The sequence below is a fragment of the Macaca fascicularis genome, chromosome 6 (assembly GCF_037993035.2).
Source record: "Macaca fascicularis isolate 582-1 chromosome 6, T2T-MFA8v1.1".
Taxonomy (NCBI): Eukaryota; Metazoa; Chordata; class Mammalia; order Primates; family Cercopithecidae; genus Macaca; species Macaca fascicularis.
Genome location: NC_088380.1, coordinates 713,967 through 734,243, shown reverse-complemented (window position 1 = coordinate 734,243; position 20,277 = coordinate 713,967). Strand labels below are relative to the sequence as shown.

Here is a 20,277-nt window from a genome sequence, read left to right as displayed (position 1 = left end):
AACCTCAGGACTCTTTCAGGGTGACCTAACTCTAAGTGGCATTTGTTATCATGATAATAACCAAGTGGTTCTTCCTAACTGGAGGGGAAGCTCCTTAAGAATCAAGACTTCAGAGGAACATAATAAACTCACCCTAAAGGGACGAGCATCTTCAGGCAACCCAGTGGGAAGGACCCGCGGGGCTCCCGGACCAAGACGAGACACAGCCTCAGGAGGCTGGCAGGGGGAGGCCCTCACTCAAGGGCCTGGACTCCAACCGCCTGTGCCTCCGCAGTTCCCTTCTGAGACTGCGCTGTCACGGCGAGCCGAGTACAGAGGAACACAGACCCCTCGGGGTGAAACGGGCTGCGCCAGCCTCCCCCCAGTGCACTCCTCCGGGCTCTGCCATCATACAGAGGAACGGAGACCCCTCCAGGTGAAACGGGCCGCGCCAGCTTCCCCCCGACCCCGTGTACTCCTCGCGGCTGCCTTCAGGGCCTTTCTAAGGACTCGTAACTGGAGGGTAACCTAGGCCAACAAGCGCCCAATCAGGAACACACAGTTGGGTGAGTCACCTTCAAGAAAACACCCGGCGGGACCCCACCCAGATGAGGCCACAGGGCGTCGCCGGCACCCGCAAGGCTGTTTCTGCCTCTGAGTCGGGCGCCCTCCGTGTGGGGGCTGGTTCTGCGCCGCGGACTCCACGTGGAGGGAGGGTACCCGCCAGCATCCCCCTGCCCGGCATCGGCATCGCGACCGTGAGGCAGCTGCTGAACCGCGGGATGGGCGCTGTGCACAAGGAGGCCCTGGGTCTGCACGGGCCTCCTGACCGGCACAGCCGGGCGCCAGCCGCAGCCTCCCAGGCGGGGAAGCTCCTCTTCCAGTTAAGGCTCGAACACTCCAGCGGCTGCACCTTCTGGCCAGTGTTTGTCCTTTTCCTCTTTATCTTTTAGTCACTGCGGTGGATAGGCCATGCTTCTTGCTACGGTTTCAACTTTCCACGTCCTGAACCATAAGAAGGACCATCTTGTATATTTCACGTGTTCAGCAGTGCCAGCGTGTGTGGCGTGTGTGGGTGCGCGGGCGCCTGCGTGCGTCCGTGGGTGCGTGCGTCCGTGGGTGCGTGCGTGCAGGGGCGCGTGCGTGCGTGCGTGCGTGCGTCCGTGGGTGCGTGCGTGCATGGGCGTGTGCGTCCGTGGGTGCATGCCTGCAGCCCGGAGGTGTCTCTTTCTGGAATCCCCACTGAGCTGTCCAGCTGCCTTGCCCAGTCCTTTCTGGGCCGCCTTTCATGCAAGGTGTCCCACTGCCATCCTGCCCTCCTGATGGACACCACGAGGCCCAACCCACCGTCCTCTCTGCGTGGGGAGGGCTTTTTCCTGAGAAATCTTTCCTCATAGATCTAGCTCTGCTGTTACTTCTGGAAACTTCCATCATGCCCTGAAGCTGTCTGTGGTGTGAGCCAGGACTCAAGACCGGCTTCCTCCTGCAGGGATGCAGCTCGCCCAGCGCCTGCAGCGCCGCCTCCATTCAGCTGCCAATGCCCCGGCAGCCAGTGTCTGGTGAGCTCCTCCCAGCCTCAGGGCTCCCTCTTTCTCCTTGACTTCCTGTTACCAGGGGATTGTCTTCCTAGGGCTCTGTTAATTCAGGGGCTAGAAAGCAATGCGGGGTTTAGGCTTCCATCCCATCCTGTTCCACGAAAACAGGATTTCCCAAACCCAGGACTTCACAGCTCTCTTATCATCAAGTAGCCACAGCTCCTCCTTTAGTGTTCACTCCGGATACTGGAATATTTCGCAATCAAAACCCGCTTCTCCTCCAGGAACTGCACGGTTCTGCTGCTCTATGGCGGCAGCCTCAGGGCCCGTCAGAGGGAGCTTAGCTACATAACCACCATGGCGTCCCCTACCGCGGCGTCGCCTCTCCTGTTTCCGCAGGGTCTCCAGGCTGAAGGACGCAGCGTGTGAGAAGTTTAACAAATACACATCCACAACCCGATGGCCAGAAAAGGGGATCCACAAGGAACGTTTCAGAGTTCTTATCCAAACCACTCTACCTCTGGGTTCCACATCTTCCAATCCACGTTACACCCGGGCATACGTAACACAAATCCACGTTCCACCCAGGCATACGTAACACAAATCCACGTTACACCCGGGCATACGTAACACAAATCCACGTTCCACCCGGGCATACGTAACACAAAACCAAGGAAACAAAGACCCAGGTTTCTTTCCCCTTCTGAGTTAGAGATCTTACGACATTTGTTTCACAGCTTATGGAAAATGGTGTGGGGACACTTCCGGTAAATGGGGTTGGCAACAAACAGAAACACCAACCCCATCAGCTCTTGCCGGCCAGCCTGTTGGTCCCCGTGCAGTAAGAGCTGGGCACCTTGGAGGGCCCCGGCTCTGCCAGGACAATGGGAAACACGGCTCCAAACACTCCTGTGTGAGCTCTGACACGTTTTAGTGCCAGCTTTTTAAAACTGAAACGCAGAGGAACCAGTGTCCAGAGGCAACCGACATTCCCCTTACACTTGCTGCCATCCCTAATTTCTTCATTTATAAATGTTGCTTAAAAGACTAAAACTCCCAGCCAGGCACAGTGGTTCATGCCTGTAATCCCAGCACTTTGGGAGGCCAAGGTGGGCGGATCACTTGAGGTTGGGAGTTCAAGACCAGCCTGGCCAACATGGTGAAGCCCTGTCTCTACTAAAAATACAAAAATTAGCCAGGTCTGGTGGCACACACCTGTAATCTCAGCTACTCAGGAGGCTGAAGCAGGAGACTTGCTTGAACCAAGGAGGCAGAGGTTGCAGTGAGTCAAGATTGTGCCGCTGCGCTCCAGCCTGGATGACAGAGCAAGACTGTCTCAAAAAAACAAAAAAGAAAAAAAAATTCCCATTCCTTTTAAAAAATAGATGCTTGCCCTCAGCCCCAACGGCCACAGGCAAAGACTTATTTCCCAGTAGAAGAGAGAGCCTCCTCCATCTTTGTGGTCATGGTCAGGGTGAGGCACACGAGGTCATCTGCAACCATGGTCACGTGGCTGGCAGCTGCTGCTTCACCTGGAGCCCTCACTCCCTGCATGTTGGGAATCCGGCTTTGTCATTGCAAGGCCTGGTGCCCCAAGCCCAGCGGTCCTGGGACTTCTCCAACTCACCAGTCACCAAGGCCTGGGCTTGCACCAGAGACACATGGCAGTGCTGGAGGCCTGGGTGCACCTGCTGCATGGGCACCCGGCTGTCCTCACAGTAGCTGGTGCTGCACCAGATCATGAGGCCCTGCATCTTCCGGAGCTCGCTCACTCTCCAGTTCTTCACCGCGGAGTGCGCCTCCTCCTGCACCAGAGCAGCCGCAGCCCCGTGCTGGCGACCCCATGCTGCCCCACACCGAAATGGTCCTCGCATGAGTTTCCACAGGCAACCCTGAGCTTTGTAGGCCCCCGGAAGGTGAACCCCCAGCACCCTCCCTGAGCAGCCCCAGGCCTGCCCGAGTGCCTCATCCATCATCTCCAACCCCGCAGTCAGGTAACGAAAGGGAATTCAACAAGTGAGAAAGGGCTGCTGCTCAAGACAGGCGTGCGCAGCAGAGCTGGAAAGAGTTCTCCAACTGAGGCAAATCTGAAGACAGGGTGAAACGTAAATCCTGTTTAGGTTGAGGAAACAAAGTTCTGTGTTTTAATCATCAGTGTGGCATGTCTGCCCTAAGTCTGTCTTAATCTTTTAAAGTCTGATTCCTACAAAGTGACATCAAGATACACGGTGGGAGAAGTGGGAGGGGGAGAGCACGACATTAACATTATCCAAATCGTACAAAAACAAACCCTCCTTTCATCAAGTAAAGACAGTCTTTATTTTAGCTTTACACCACCACTTAGGGAGTTTAGAACAAAATCATTTCCAATTTTAATATGCTGCTCACTCTAGCAGCTAACATTTTTACCTTTTTGTGCAAAAGCTTGCACACATCGGCTAACCATGCCTGTGGGATTCTAACTGCTCTGATTGACGAGCTCTAATGTTTGAGAGAACGAACAACTTCTTGAATCAACAAATGGCAATGGCAACTAAAATATACACCTAAAGCCATTTATTCCTCACTAAGCTTGCTGAGCTTGAAGACACTGAAATCATGCACTCACGCTGTGACCGGGAATAATTGGTTCCTGACTTTTTGTAAAGCGTTTTGCACAATAAACTCACACAAGCACAAAGCTGTTCTAATATTTTCATGAGATATTTTGCATAAACTAGAGGCAATGCCTGACTTAATGGCATTTGGAACCAATTTCCTCACAATCAAGGCGAAACGTTTTTCTTTTTTTAACTTCTCATGCTTGGGGGGAAATGACCAAGCGCCAAGAAAACAGAAAGCCCAATTAGCAAAAGCTCTGACCTGGAATCAGAGCTGCTCTGTACGGCACCTGCCCCTGTCCCCAGAGCCGAACCCCGGGGTGAGACCATCGAGCCATGGCTAAAGGCAGCGGCTCTGGGTGCGACTGGAGAACTCAGGGCAGCTCAGGATGCAGTGACTAGAGTTGACGGTGATTCTGAGCATGCAAAAGGCAGAGCAAGCGGCCGTCTCTAGACTCAGGCCCTGCACACACAGACCACGCCGAAGCTGCTCTGCTTAGGTTGACAGAGTCACCGAGCCACACCTTCATGTCTGCCCATGTCCTGTCCTTCGAGTGCTCCCCTGTTCAGTGAAGGATGCACCAAAGCCCAGCAAACGCATACGGACTCACTCCACAGCTCTCTGCGTGTAAAGGAAAAATCCCACGGGCAGCTCCATGGGATTGGAGCACAGAAGATGGAGATGAAGAGGATGCCGGGTGGCTACCCAGATGCTCGTGCCATCTGTGGGAATGAGGGACCCACCAGTCGTCACTCCAGGTCCCCTCTCATAGGGCACGTCAGGAGATGAAAGTGCCCCAACTACAGACACTAGGGCACACTCAACAAAGCCTGTGGTCACGCGGTGTCAACAGCAGCCGCCTAGAGTGATGTCCCTCTGTGGTGGGAGACGCAGCGCCCGGCACCAGGGCTTTTTCCAGCACTCCCCTGCTCAGTGGCCCTGTGGTCTGGCCACAGCCTGGCAGGCAGACACCGCTGCTGGCCATGGTGTGGGCACAGGAAATGAGGCTCAGAGCCATCGAGGTCGCTACTGGGACAGCAGAGCTGTGTCTCCAACCTGCACTGCGTTCCCAACAGGACAGTGGCCTGGACACCCCTTGGCAGCCATGCCCACTGCACGGTGCTTCCTCGCCCTGCACACAGCCATGTCCCCCTGCGTCCTCCACTAGGGCCGGCCCAGGTGTGCTGACGAGCTGCACCTTCACGTGGACGCTGGGGGAGAGGCCATCCGGAGGAGGCATCCAGTGTGCAGAGAGAGCCACGGTGCAGAAAACAAGCTCACTGCAATGAGCCCAGCGGTCACACGGTCCCTGCAGTTCACAGGGAGACCGGCCTGGGCTCAGAGGCAGGAGGTTGGACTTAGGGGCAGACTAGAGGAGCTGCTTTGCAGAGTCACCAGCAGGCAGCAGTGACTTCAGCTGTGGGGAAATTCAAAATCCTGGCTCTCATGGAAACTGGATACAACTCTGTGCAGCCTCAGGGCCTGGGCAGACATGAATTCTAATGACTTGTCAGGGACTAGTGTGGGTGAGCGGGGTGGTTTGTGGCTTCCACTGACTGCTGCCCTGCACAGCCCCTAAAGGCTTCCCACCTGACCAGGGGGATTCAGCCGTAGGCTTCCCACCTGACCGGGGGGATTCAGCCCCTAGACTTCCCACCTGACCGGGAGGATTCAGCCGTAGGCTTCCCACCTGACCAGGAGATTCAGCCCCGAGGCTTCCCACCTGACCGGGGGATTCAGTCCCGAGGCTTCCCACCTGACCGGGGGATGCAGCCCCGAGGCTTCCCACCTGACCGGGGGGAATTCAGCCATAGGCTTCCCACCTGACCAGGAGATTCAGCCCCGAGGCTTCCCACCTGACTGGGGGGATTCAGCCCCTAGACTTCCCACCTGACCAGGAGATTCAGCCCCGAGGCTTCCCACCTGACTAGGGGGATTCAGCCCCAAGGCTTCCCACCTGACGGGGGGATTCAGCCCTAGGCTTCCCACCTGAGCAGGGGGATTTTTCACTTTAATCACCCCATGTGCTGCCTCTCGCTCGGCGTGAATGCTGGCTCTGGGACCATTTCCTCACAGGCAGAGGTGCTGGGCACTGCAGGGGGCAGGGCTTCCCCTGGGGCCTCCCGCTCCACCGGTGTGCACCCCGCAGTGTCACAGCTTCCCCCAGCGCCCAGCAGCCTCCAGGTGCGCATATCACCTGGGTCCCAAAGGGAAGCTTCCTACCAGCCAGCCCTGGCCTGAACATCTTGGGAACTTCTCCACTGCCCAGGTCATGGCCCCAGCCTGTGCCACCGAGGGTCTGGCTCTCAGCCTCAGTGGGGCTGGGGTTTCCAAGATGGCCCCTGCCTGGGCCCTGTGCACACTGCTGACCTTCTGTTGCTGTATCTGTGTCCTCAGAGTCCTTTTAGTCCTTTGTTGCTGAGCTGGTGCTACTGGTTAACACTTCCTTACACTAAACCCATCGTAAGTCTTTCTATAAAACTGTTCAAATTTCTGCAGAGTTTCTGTCTCCAGACTGAACCCTAATACACAACTCTCTATTTTTCAAAGTTTTGTTTTGATCTTTCTCAAACATATCTGTTATTTTTTTCATCATATGCTGTGCTTTCTTTATACTGCTGCTTTTATCTTTTATTGTTTTAAATCTGTTTGTTTGCCAGTTTCCTTTGGACGGCTTTGTTCCTTAAGTTCTTCCAGGAATCAGGGTTTGTTTACCTGTCTGCTGGCTCCTGCTCACCATCTATGGCTTCCTTGGGTTTATTACTCGCACCGTGAGCTCATCTGCAGGGTGGGTATTTTTGTGGGATTGGCTTGTGAAAGTGCAGATAAAGGGCCCCATTTTTGCTTCTTTGGGTTCTCCAGTCATCTCATCAGTCTGCAGTATGCCTGAGATCCAGATCCTGGGAGTCCTTGCCGTGCAGTGGGAGAAATCTTAATTCTACAACCGGCATCTGATTTTCCGTGAGGGACCCCAGCTCCTTTCGAGACAGAAAAACAGCTCCCTTGCTCCCCTCCTGGCCTCGAGTCAGATTTGTTTGTTTGTTTGTTTGAGACGGAGTCTCACTCTGTCACTCAGGCTGGAATGCAGTGGCTCGATCTCACCTCACTGCAAACCTCTGCTTCCCGGGTTCACGCTATTCTCCTGCCTCAGCCTCCCTAGTAGCTGGGACTACAGGTGCCTGCCACCACACCTAGCTAATTTTTGTATTTTTAGTAGAGACAGAGTTTCACCATGTTGGCCAGGCTGGTCTCGATCTCCTCACCTGGTGATCCACCCGCCTCGGCCTCCCAAAGTGCTGGGATTACAAGCGTGAGTCCCTGCGCCTGACCGGGTGGGATTTTTTTATCGTACCTTTTCCTGGGTGAGTTACCCTTCCAGGGCTTGGTATCTGACGAGGCCTCAACCCCATTCTCGGCCTGGAAGTCTGGAGTCATCCACCTGGGGCTGACTGGGCAGCACTCCAAGCGAACCACTCCCACGTCAGGAAGGGCATTTCCAGAACAAGCTGTGTCCTGAGTGCACCGGGAAGACGTTAAGACGTTGACTGGGAGTGGATGAATGGGATGGCGCTGCTGGGGCAGGGGACCTAGCGGAGTGCCCGAGCCAGAGGAGACCAGGCTGCTGTCCGGGCGCCGCGGCTCCCTTAGACCAGAACACCCCGACACTGAGCGGCCTCACCCCGAGACCCCGAACCCAGGCTGGAAGAAACACTGCCCTGGACAAAGCTGGAGTGTGGAGATCTTTATCTGGTAAGAGTTCAGTGATAGGACAAACCCGATTTTAGACATTTGTCAAACCTTGAAGACAACAAACATTTACAAAGGGAAGAGAGCCTAGCACTTAACAGACTGGAGGGTTATTCTGGTTTCATTTACCTGATGGAAGCCCAGATAGTCCACGATCGTTGCTGACGCATAAAATATCGTCCCTTCTGCACTCACGACCAGAGCAAAGCCATTAAGAGACTAGAAGAAAAAACAAAAAAAAAATCAAATTGGCTCACCCAAAATGAAAAAGTGCAAGCATCATTTGCTTAAATTTTCAACAATATTCTTCTGTTTTGTAGTCCATATTCATAACCTCTAGAAATGCCCACTTTTTGTTTATTTATTACCATTTTGTCACAGGCTCCAAGTTAACAGGCAACATGAGAAGGTAGCCATGGTTTACACGGCCCCTTTTCTTTTTTTTTCTTTTTTTTTTTTTTTTTGAGACGGAGTCTCGCTCTGTCGCCCAGGCTGGAGTGCAGTGGCGCGATCTCGGCTCACTGCAAGCTCCGCCACCCGGGTTCACGCCATTCTCCTGCCTCAGCCTCCCGAGTAGCTGGGACTACAGGCGCCCACAACCGCGCCCGGCTAATTTTTTGTATTTTTAGTAGAGACGGGGTTTCACCGTGGTCTCGATCTCCTGACCTTGTGATCCGCCCGCCTCGGCCTCCCAAAGTGCTGGGATTACAGGCGTGAGCCACCACGCCTGGCCTCCCTTTTCTAATAAATATAAAATTATGTGTTATAAAATATGCACCTTGTCTTGGCGCGACAGTGAGACTTGGTACCTAAGACAAGGCAGGAGCTCTCCGTTTTCCTCTGCAGACGTTTCCCCCCATGTACCTCCTTCCACACACTGTCTGGAATACTCTTTGCTTTTCTAAGGATTTTTATTATGAAAAATGTTGAACTCCATCGACCAGCCTGGCTAACATGGTGAAACCCCGTCTCTACTAAAAGTACAAAAATTAGCCGGGTGTGGTGGTGCACACCTGTAATCCCAGCTACTTGGAAGGCTGAGGCAGGAGAATTGCTTGAACCCGGGAGGTGGAGGTTGCAGTGAGCCGAGGTCACACCACTGCCCTACAGCCTGCGCAATGGAGTGAGACTCTGTCTCAAGAAAAAAGAGAGAGAAAAATATTGAACTCCATCAGTGTTTTTCTGCATCTACTGAAACAATCACAATTTTTATTTTGTGTGTGATTGACAGATTTTCTGATGGTGCATCATTCTTGTACTTTATGAGGTAAGCTTCTTTAATCATGACTTTTTAATATGCTCTTGGAATTGATTAATCTCACTTAGGGGTTATCCATCTATGTTTAAACTTGGCCTGTAGTTTCTCTGCGTATTTTGCACACGGTATACACAACCATCAAGACATGAGTCACTCCTGCCCCTTTCCTTCCATTCTCTGGACCCACTTAAGATGAGGGTGATGTGCTTCTGGAAGGCCTGGTCCACCTCACTCTGAAGACCCTCTAGTGTGGGCACATTTTGCGGAGATGGTAGATGAAACGGGGCAGATTTTAACACCACGTTGATTTATTTATTGTTAGTGTATGCAAGTTCTTTATTTTTTCTTACATTAACTATGGCATCTTAAAATACTTTCTAGAAATTCATTTCATTTTGATGTTAAATTCAGCCGTGTATGTTATTCACAATATTTGTATGATTATTACATCTTAGTTACAGCCGTAACTATTGTGGGATTTTGGAGGGAACAGATGGAGAAGGCAAGGATGTGGCTGTGCTGTGCTTGATGTGACGTTTTCCTTTATTTGAGAAGCGAGCCGCGCAGCCCCACCCTGCAGCAGCTTCCCGGGGCCGTCACTGGTGAGGATGCAGGAAAGACGGTGGCCTCTGAGCCGCAGGATCTGTCCACGGCAGCAACGGCCGCTGGCACTGAGCAAGCACAGGCTACCAGGTGGAATGTCTCGCCCAGTCTCACATCCTGCGTGAGGCAGGGGTGAGGGGGCAGAGTCACCTGGACACGGCTTTCATAAATGTTTCCATCTGTGTCTTTAAAACACAGACATTCGGAGACTCCCATGATGTTTGTGGCTATCAGCCGTATATTATACACTAATTTCCTCAAATCTGGACCATGTTGGGTACTTTTATTTTCCTTTCTTTTTCTGAAATTTTTGCCAATTTGAAAACAGATATATTATTTTTGAAAAGAGATAAATTATTTTACCGTTATAGTTTTCATTTCTTTGATTACTAATGAGATTGAAACACATTTCCTACATTCACTGGTAACTTGTATTTCTTCTTTGGTAAACTGCCCTATGTATGTCATGTGCTAATTTTTCTATTAGGGTTTATAAATATCAATTTCTAAGAGCTTTTGAAATACCAGTATTGAAGACTCCCAGGCAGCCAAGGATAATGGCAGTTACCTAAATCCAAATTCTCCCCGCACATTCCACAAAATGATGGAGAATGGTAAGAACAAGTGCGGCTACACAGACCCAAAATTGCATCATAATGAGGACACAGGAAGTGTAACAAACTTCCAATTGTACACAAGCAAAAGAGTCAGCATCAAATCCCAGTGAGCTTAAAATGACTGTTTCAAAAGTATGTAGTCCCTCCTCAAGAAACTAGAGAGAGAAGAGTCAGTTAAATCTAAGGTAAGGAAAAGGAAAGAAAAAATAAAGGTAAGAGTCAAAAATCCATGAAAATGGCTTAGAACAGTCAAATAATAGAGACCATTAACAGAGCCAAAACTCGAATTTTTGAAAATTTTGAAAAGATTAATAAAACGGATAATCTGCTAGCAAGACTCACCAAGAAAAAAAAGAAATCACTGACACCAGGAGTTTAAAAGTACATCACTACAGGTCCTACAAATATTAAAAGGATAGTAGGAAAATACTAAAAATGATAGTTAACACATTAAACAATTTAAGTGAAACAGGAAACACTCCTTGAAATATGCAAATTAACAAAAGTGATATAAGAAGAACTAGAAAATCTAAATAACCTAATATCTATTAAATAAATTGAATTTCTTTTTTTTTTTTTTTTTTTTTTTGAGACGGAGTCTCGCTCTGCCGCCCAGGCTGGAGTGCAGTGGCCGGATCTCAGCTCACTGCAAGCTCCGCCTCCCGGGTTCACGCCATTCTCCTGCCTCAGCCTCCCAAGTAGCTGGGACTACAGGCGCCCGCCACTGCGCCCGGCTAGTTTTTTGTATTTTTTAGTAGAGACGGGGTTTCACCGTGTTAGCCAGGATGGTCTCGATCTCCTGACCTCGTGATCCACCCGTCTCGGCCTCCCAAAGTGCTGGGATTACAGGCTTGAGCCACCGTGCCCGGCCTAAATTGAATTTCTAATCAAAACTTTCCCACAGGCCGGGCGCGGTGGCTCAAGCCTGTAATCCCAGCACTTTGGGAGGCCGAGATGGGCGGATCATGAGGTCAGGAGATCGAGACCATCCTGGCTAATATGGTGAAACCCCGTCTCTACTAAAAAATACAAAAAAAAACTAGCCGGGCGAGGTGGCGGACACCTGTAGTCCCAGCTACACGGGAGGCTGAGGCAGGAGAATGACGTGAACCCGAGAGGAGGAGCTTGCAGTGAGCTGAGATCCGGCCACTGCACTCCAGCCTGGGTGACAGAGCGAGACTCCGTCTCAAAAAAAAAAAAAAAAAAAAAAAAAACTTTCCCACAAAGAAAACTCCAGGCCCCAATCAAAAAACATAAAATACCTAGGAATAAATCTAACAAAAGATGTGCAAGGCTGGTATACTGAAAACAATGCAACATCACTGAGAAAATACCTGAATAAACTAAGAGATATACAGTGTTCCTGGACTGAAAGGCTCAATGTAGTTAGGATTGTCCTGTCTCCCTAAATTGACCTGTAGATATAATGCAATCCCAATCATAATTTTAAGGTTTTTTTTTTTCTTTTTATAGAAAGTGACAAGCTGATTCTCAAATTTTTATGGCTGGGCGTGGTGGCTCATGCTTGTAATCCCAGCACCTTGGGCGGCCAAGGTGAGAGAATTGCTTGAGCCCAGCAGTTCAAGACCAGCCTGGGCAGCATAGTGAGACCCCATCTCTACAAAAGACAAACAACAAAAACTTTAAAAACTAGCTGGGCATGGTGGTGCACACCGGTAGTCCCAGCTACTTGGGAGGCTGAGGTGGGAGGATTGCTTGAGCCTGGGAAATCGAGGTTGCAGTGAGTTGAGATCACGCCACTGCACTCCAGCCTGGGTGACAGAGTGAGACTCTGTCTCTACAATAATAAAATAATAAAATAGTTATGGAATTGCAAAAGAACTAGCCTTGCTAAAGAAATCCTGTTAAGCCGGGCGCAGTGGCTCAAGCCTGTAATCCCAGCACTTTGGGAGGCTGAGGCGGGTGGATCACGAGGTCAGGAGATCGAGACTATCCTGGCTAACACGGTGAAACCCCGTCTCTACTAAAAATACAAAAAAAAACTAGCCGGGCGTGGTGGCGGGCGCCTGTAGTCCCAGCTACTTGGGAGGCTGAGGCGGGAGAATGGCGTGAACCCGGGAGGCGGAGCTTGCAGTGAGCCGAGATCACGCCACTGCACTCCAGCCTGGGAGACACAGTGAGACTCCATCTCAAAAAAAAAAAAAAAAAAGAAATCCTGTTAAAAAAAAGAACAAAATTGTGGAAATTATTTTGACTTCATGGCTTCCTATAAAGCTCTGGTCAGCAGGACAAGGTCAGGCTAGACAAGCTGACCCTCAGCCAAGGCACTAGGTCAGTCAGTGGGGAAGGAAGGTCTGAAACAGCGTGGCTGGGACAGCTGGAGATTCGTATGGAAAAATGAACCCCGACTCCTATCTCATGCCACACACACAAAATTAACTCAAGACCTATGACAGACACAAACACAAAGCCCAGAACCACAAAGCTTCCAGAAGAAACCCAGGAAATGCCCTCACGAGTTTGAGGTCGGTGGATCTGGGTAGGATACAAAAACCCTAACCCGTAAAGAAAAAACTTGATAAATTGGGCTTTATTTTAAAATGCCCGTAAAAAATGAAGAGATAAGCCACAGAGAAAAAATATGCACAGCACATTGATAAAGGACTTTATCCAGAATCTATAAGAACTGCTACAAATCAACAATTTAAAAAAAAAAATTTTAAACAATGGGACAAATGTTTGCACAGATACTTTACCAAAGAGATAGAGTAACACCCATCATACACATGAAAATACACTCGGCATCCTTAGCCACCAGGGACGTGCAAGTTAAAACCTCATCGAGATGCTGCTCCACACTCCAGGGTGGCCACTGTCAGAAAGACCGACAGCACGGAATACTGAAGGGCGAGAGTGTGACTGGTGGGAATGTAAAATGCTACAGTCACTTTGGAAAACTGTCCTGCTGTTTCTCATAAAGGCAAGTGCACATCTGCCCTACAACCCAGGAGTTCCAGCCTTAGTATTTCATCAAGGGAAATGGGCACGTTCACAAAAAGCCTGGAACAAGGATGTTCACAGTGGCCTTGATCATAATAATCAAAAGCTAGAAATAAAGCTGGTTTATTTCTAGCAACTATCAAATGGATAATGGATAATGGATAAATGAATTGCAGAATAATTATAAAATGGAATACTGTTACACAATTAAAAAATTTTTAAACCTACTGATTATGCAAAAACATTAATGAATTGCAAAAACACTACGTTAAACAAAAATCAGATGCAAAAGTTCATTAACTTAAGAGTCTATTTATATGACACCTAAGAACAGGCCAAACTAATCTACAGTAATAAATATCAGAAAGTGGTTCCCTGGGTGTGGCAGAGGGCAAGTGATTGAATAAAAGTGGGAGAAAGACCTATATACAAATACATTTGAAAACCTAAAGTATATATTTCCCTAGGAAAACATAATTTATAAAAATTGACTCCATTAGAGATAGCAAGCTTAAAATATCAACTCCTGTAGAAGGAATAGAGAAAGTTATCAAGGGATTACCCCCACAAAAATGCACCTGGCCCAGATGGTTGTAACATGGAATTCCACCAAATCTTCAAAGATCAGATAATTTCAATGCCCCGTAAATGGTTCCAGAGCACAGAAAGTGAAGGAAAATTTCTAGTCCTTTTAAGAAGTGTAACATTGACACTTAACTCTGATATGGAGAGTAAATTAAAAAAGAAAATGACACACCAATATCACCTTTGAATATTGATGCAAATGAGCTAAACAAAATATTAAGAAATAGACTCCAGTTTCACATTAGGAAAATAATGCACCAATAACCAAGCAGATATAATCCAAGGATGAAAAGTTGGTTCAGTATTAGGAAGTCTATTAACGTAATAGACCATATTTACAGATCTGAGGGGAAAAATGATTATCTCCATATATGGTGAAAAAGCCCTCAATGAAATTCAACAATTATTCCTGAAAAAAAAGAAAAAGGCTCGAGAAAATAGAATTACTGAATACCTTCTTCACAGGTAACAGGTGTGTGTGTGCACCTCATTCCTAAGGCAGCGACTTCATAGGGAGATACTCCAGGTGTTTCCAGTAAGATCAAGGAACAGGGGTTCCCACCACCACCCATACAAGGGGTGCAACTATGGCCCCCAGCATGGCACCCACTGTGGTCTGCCACGTGCTTTTGTAAACCCAGCCTCACTGGAACACAGCCATACCCACGCGTTTATTCACTGTCTATGGATACTTTTGTACGACAACCGCAAAGTGGGGTGCCAAGGGTGGAGACAGCCCAGCCCAAAACGCCTAAAATATTCGCCATGTGGGCCTTTAAAGCAGCAGCCTGCCATCTCCCTCCCACGGCATCGGACATGGTATTGCAGGTATGGATTGATGCAATTCGACATGAAAAGTCAACAGGACGTACAACGACTGGGGAGAAGTGAAACTGTCTCTCTTTGCAGACAACATCATAGTACATCTGGAAAACCCAGGAGAATCCATGATAAAATAACCCAGATAAGGCCGGGCACGGTGGCCCACGCCTGTAATCCCAGCACTTTGGGAGGCTGAGGCGGGCAGATCACCTGAGGTCGGGAGTTCGAGACCAGCCTGGCCAACATGGAGAAACCCCGTCTCTACTAAAAATACAAAATTAGCCGGGTGTGGAGGCACATGCCTGTGGTCCCAGCTACTAGGGAGGCTGAGGAGGGAGAATGGCTTGAGCCTGGGAGGTGGAGGTTGCAGTGAGCCGAGATCGTGCCACTGCGCTCCAGCCTGGGCAACAAGAGTGAAACTCTGTCTCAAAAAAATAAAATAAAATAAAATAACCCCAATAAAATAATTCAGTACAAAATTAACATACAGATATCCATAACCTTTACAAACTAGAAAACGGCCAGATTAGGATACACAATCGTAGATAAAGCCCCATTTACAAAAACATCAAAGAAGCCAAAGTACTTATAAATAAACTTAAGACGTGTGCAAAACCTATATGAAGAAAACTTCAGAACATCTCCAGAGGCACAAAAAATTATATGCGAACAAATGGGAAGACACACCTCAATCTTGCATAATTATATTTGAACAAATGGGAAGACATATCTCAATCTTGCATAATTATATTTGAACAAATGGGAAGACACACCTCAATCTTGCATAATTATATTTGAACAAATGGGAAGACACACCTCAGTGCACAAGATGAGTCAACATCCTACAGACGCCTGTTCCTCCTGAGTGAATCTATCAATATGCTGTAATACTAATTAATAAACATAGCATCAAACTGATTACGCAGCTGGGAGGTTTATACTAAATATGAAAATAAATATGCAACAATAGCTACAAAAGCACAGGAAGAAAAAAAAGCCAGAAGACAGGAGATTCTTATTCAACATCTAAGAAATACTGTCAGTCCTCTATAATTAAATCGTGGAGCATGAACAGACACATCAACCAATGGACTAGAATGGGACGTCCAGAAACGGGTCCAAGCAGAAATGGAAATTTGATGCCTGAAAAAGGTGTCACCTCAAATCACTGGGACAGAGATAAGCTTTTCAATAACTGGTGCCTATATTAAGAAACACTATTATTGCCTGTTTAATCAGGATCATCTACAAGCTGCCACTCTCCTCCTTTAGTATATTAATTTGCTAAGTTAATTTTATGGGTATTTCCCAACATCGGAGTCTCACCTTACTCCTCGACCACTGTAACTGCAGCGGCCCGTGCTTTTATAACACAGATGGGAGTCAGTTGCTATTATTTTATCTGGAATTGTTTTGTGCAGTTTCACAGGGGAGAAGAGGCTGCGTTTCTCCTTTGAGCTGCCTGCATCGTATTTTTGCACCAGCGTTTTCCTAACCTCTCAGAATTAACTGAACAGCTTTCCATCCCTTTCTAGGCTCTTGAATGGCTTAACCAGCTTGAGTATTTTCTGTTTCTTAATGTTTTCCTGAAATACGCTTCTAAAAACAAGTGGACCAGACACCTGATCCCCCTTTATTTTGAGACAACTTTCCATTCTTCCTTACCAGTGCAATTATGATTCTGTTCAGAGTAGTTCACTCACACAAAAATGTGCCTCCCAGCCTCCCACGTGGGGTGATTTAGCCCATGAGGTAGGGGCTGGGGATTGGGGACGCTCTTCTCCTGACATGGGGCGATCCTGGTCTGGTCCCTTCATATTCCTGCAAAAAATGCAGACAAAAGGCAGCTCACAGAGCCATTGGCTGGAAGGAAGCGGGGCTGGGGACAGCAGAAGGGGCCCGAGTGCCCAGCAACACCGTGGGCCCCTGGCCCAAGCCCAGCTGTGGCAGGTTCCCATCCACACTGCAAGAGGCTTCTTCTGGGCAACACCTTTCCTTTCCTGTTTTCTCCCTAGGTTTTTTTCCCCAGTTAATTTTGTTGTAGAATTTCTACCTTCTTCAGGTGGCTGTAGAGCGTTTCACACATCTGTGTCTATCTTGTTGGCTGTCACAGGTGTGGGAAGGTTGAACCACTATCCAGGGTCCAGTTCAAACCAGAGGCTGCGTGTTCTTCCCCAGATGCCATCACACCACGCCTGATTCAGGAGGAAAGCCACACCAGAAGGATGCAGCCTCAGACCTAGAGGCTTGCTGGGCTGCAAAGCCACGTTTTTCAATCAGTAAAGTCTCCAAAAAGAAAAGTCACAGGTGCCGTGAAAATACAAAATAAACACTTGTCAAAGATCAACTCAACAGTGGGTGAGGGGAGCAGTAAGATGTTATGACCGATGGAGAGAGCGGAGGAGCTGGTGGTCGCAGGCGGCGGGACAAGGCTGCTGGAAAGTCAGGTGCCGGCGACCCGAAGGCCCTCTCTCCCACCGACCTGAAGGGTGTGCCGCCCGCTTGGTTCTGGATACAGAGGTGCAGGTGCCAGGTGATGACTTCACAATGGGATTTGAACTCTGTGTTGAGCGTCTGAACAAGAAACCCAAGTCTCACAAAGCACCTCCCACTCGGAGGAAGACGTCAGGAAGCCCCTGCCCAGCTGTCACAACAAAACAGCGGGCAACACCGCAGGCTGCTCCATGATGACAAAATAGGCCAACACTTTATATGGTTTGGCGTCAGACAAGAAGCCCGTCGTTACCAGTCACCCTGAACTCCACCATGTTTCTAGAGAGGGAAATTGACCCCACAGGACATCTGCATCCATGGGAGCCTCTAAGGAGCTACCATAAACTGCGGTATTTGTACATTTTCATTCCCGTGCAGCTCCGAGGAAGAAGGTTGGTTCCATACTAACGTCTTTGGGTCACGAGCAGAGTCTGGTGAATCTGCCTGGACCCGTTCGGGGCTATTTACAAGCTCTCGGTTTGCCCAGATTTCCCCGAGGGGCTCTCTTCTCAGACCTGCTGCATTTCTCTGGGGGAGGCGGCTATGGAACACTTGAGACTTAGCTGTTTATGTCACTGAATAAAGGATCCAATGCATCCACGGGAAGATCCACAGAAAGGAAATCACTGTTTTCCTCCCAGTAACTGGATTAATCAGCCCGACATGAAATGGACCCTGCAGGGGGTGTGAAGACAGCCTCATGCCAGCCTCCCCGAAACGGACTGAGCCCGCTACTCGAAGGCACGGAGGAGGAATGGCAGGTGGTGCCTGCCAGCAGATTAGCAAGCTGGATAATCATCTCACCATGTCCTGTGCTGCCTCGGATTTTCACCTAAAAACATGACACCTTCTCATCCAGCCTCCCGCCAGCTGGAAGAAATCTTTCTTGGAGGATTTTTGGGGACTTTAGTTTTAGCTCATGTGACCAGGCTGGGACCCCCAAGGCATCAGACATCCTTGTCCCTCGTATTACTGACCCAACCAAGAGAGTGAATTTTTATGACAGTTTTTTCCAAACTGTAAAAAAGTTTTAAAATTATAATAAAATATACATAACATAAAAATGATCATTTTAGTACCAATCGCCTGCCCCGCACAGGATGGCTGCTCTTTTTCTAAAGAGGTTAACGCTACAAACCGTAAAGTCTGAAAATAGTTGTGTTAGATGTTTTGGTAAACACAGTGTGCAAAAGACAGCACCCCACAGTGGTCCCCTATTGCTTCTGCCCCAAGACTCTCCTTCCTAAATCATGCAAAAGCCTTTAGTACCACTGAAGACACCCAGAGTGAAGGAAAAAAGAAAAAAAAGAGTGAAACAGCTTTTAGTAACACTGGAAGAAAAATTAGTCAGCGAATTATTCAAGTATTTGATGAGAAGGGTAATGATTTGGGAACATGCATGGAGCAGATGTGATTAGACTCATGGATGAGCGAGAGCTGCGACGGGTTCAAAGGAGCCTGCAGAAGACAGCTCACGACAGGAATGCAGACTCACCAGGAACGGCGGAGGCTGAGTGAGATGGAGAACGGTAACCCCAAAACTGGACCAGCCCTGACAAAGGAACTGACTGTTTCTTCAAATGCTGGACAACATGATTTGGACGCAAAGACTAAACAGATTCAGCCATGGATTAATAAAAACACCAAGTTTGAATAACTATAAAGAAAGGAGAAAATGTAGATGAGTCAGAAAACAAAGTGGAGGGCCGGGCACGGTGGCTCACGCCTGTAATCCCAGCACTTTGGGAGGCCGAGATGGGCGGATCACAAGGTCAGGAGATCGAGACCATCCTGACTAACACGGCGAAACCCCGTCTCTACTAAAAATACAAAAATTAGCTGGGCGAGGTGGCGGGCGCCTGTAGTCCCAGCCACACGGGAGGCTGAGGCATGAGAATGGCGTGAACCCAGGAGGCAGAGCTTGCAGTGAGTGGAGATCGCGCCACTGCACTCCAGCCTGGGCGACAGAGCGAGACTCCATCTCAAAAAAAAAAAAAAGAAAAAGAAAAAAAAGAAAATAAAGTGGAGGAGATATTTCATCCAATACCCCAGACCGTGCCTAGGAGATACTTCATCCAGTACCCCAGAATGCACCTGGGAGATACTTCATCCAACACCCCGAACCGCGCCTGGGGGATATTTCATCAAATACTCCAGACTGTGCCTGGAATAGCTCCATTCTCATCTAGACCACGAGCTGTTCAAGGAGGAAAAGTTTTAATGTGCGTTCTTCGTCCTTTGAGCAAAAAGGAAGAGAAGGCGTATCAAGAAACTCAAGAGACTCAGGAAAGAGACACTTTGAACAAAGACCATGGAAATGATAAGGAATCCAATGTTCTGCATCAGTAATTTTAATAAAGACAAATATGCTTCTGAAAGTAAAAAAAAAAAAAATACAATTTTAACCATTTTTAAGTGGTTAAGTGGTACTTTTTTCTTTTCTTTTCTTTTCTTTTTTTTGAGGCAGAGTCTTATTCTGTCACCCAGGCTAGAGTGCAGTGGTGCGATCTCGGCTCATTGCAACCTCCCCCTCCTGGGTTCAAGCAATTCTCCTGCCTCAGCTTCCCGAGTAGCTGGGATTACAGGTTTGCACTCGCCACCACACCCAGCTAATTTTTGCATTTTTAGTAGTGACAGGGTTTCGCCATGTTGGCCAGGCTGGTCTCGAACTCCTGACCTCAGGTGATCCACCCGCCTTGGCCTCCCACAGTGCTGGGATTCCAGGCGTCAGCCCTCGTGCCTGACCTAAGTGGTTAAATTTCAATCCTTTTGAGCTCAGCGGCCTTAAGCACATTCACATCGTTGTGCAACCATCATGACCATCCACCTTCAGAACACTCCCACCCTCCCAAACCGAAACTGTCCGCATTAAACACGTGCCCCCACTCCCCTCCCCAGCCCCGTGTGTCCCACCCGCTTTCTGCCTCTGTGAATTTGCCTCCACTGCGGACCTCATCTGAGCTGAATCAAGCAGGCTTTGACTTTGTTTCACTCCGCAGGGTCCTCTAGGTGGATCCAAGCCACAGCGCCTGTCCATTTCCTTCCTTCCTTTTTCAGCCCCCTCCCGACCCCACCC

At 48.8% G+C, this 20,277-nt stretch overlaps 1 protein-coding gene and 1 pseudogene across 3 annotated transcripts in view; one reads left to right on the top strand and one right to left on the bottom strand.

Annotated features, from left to right (window-relative positions):
* Positions 1-20,277, bottom strand: part of AHRR (aryl hydrocarbon receptor repressor) — a 113,550-nt gene that overhangs the window by 16,037 nt on the left and 77,236 nt on the right. For all 3 annotated transcript variants that reach the window (XM_015451168.4, XM_073993025.1, XM_065546034.2), the window contains one exon: positions 7,992-8,081. In XM_015451168.4, the coding sequence (XP_015306654.3) occupies positions 7,992-8,081 (90 nt within the window). The remainder of the gene's footprint in view (positions 1-7,991; positions 8,082-20,277) is intronic.
* Positions 18,302-19,550, top strand: LOC102130368 (translation initiation factor IF-3, mitochondrial-like; annotated as a pseudogene).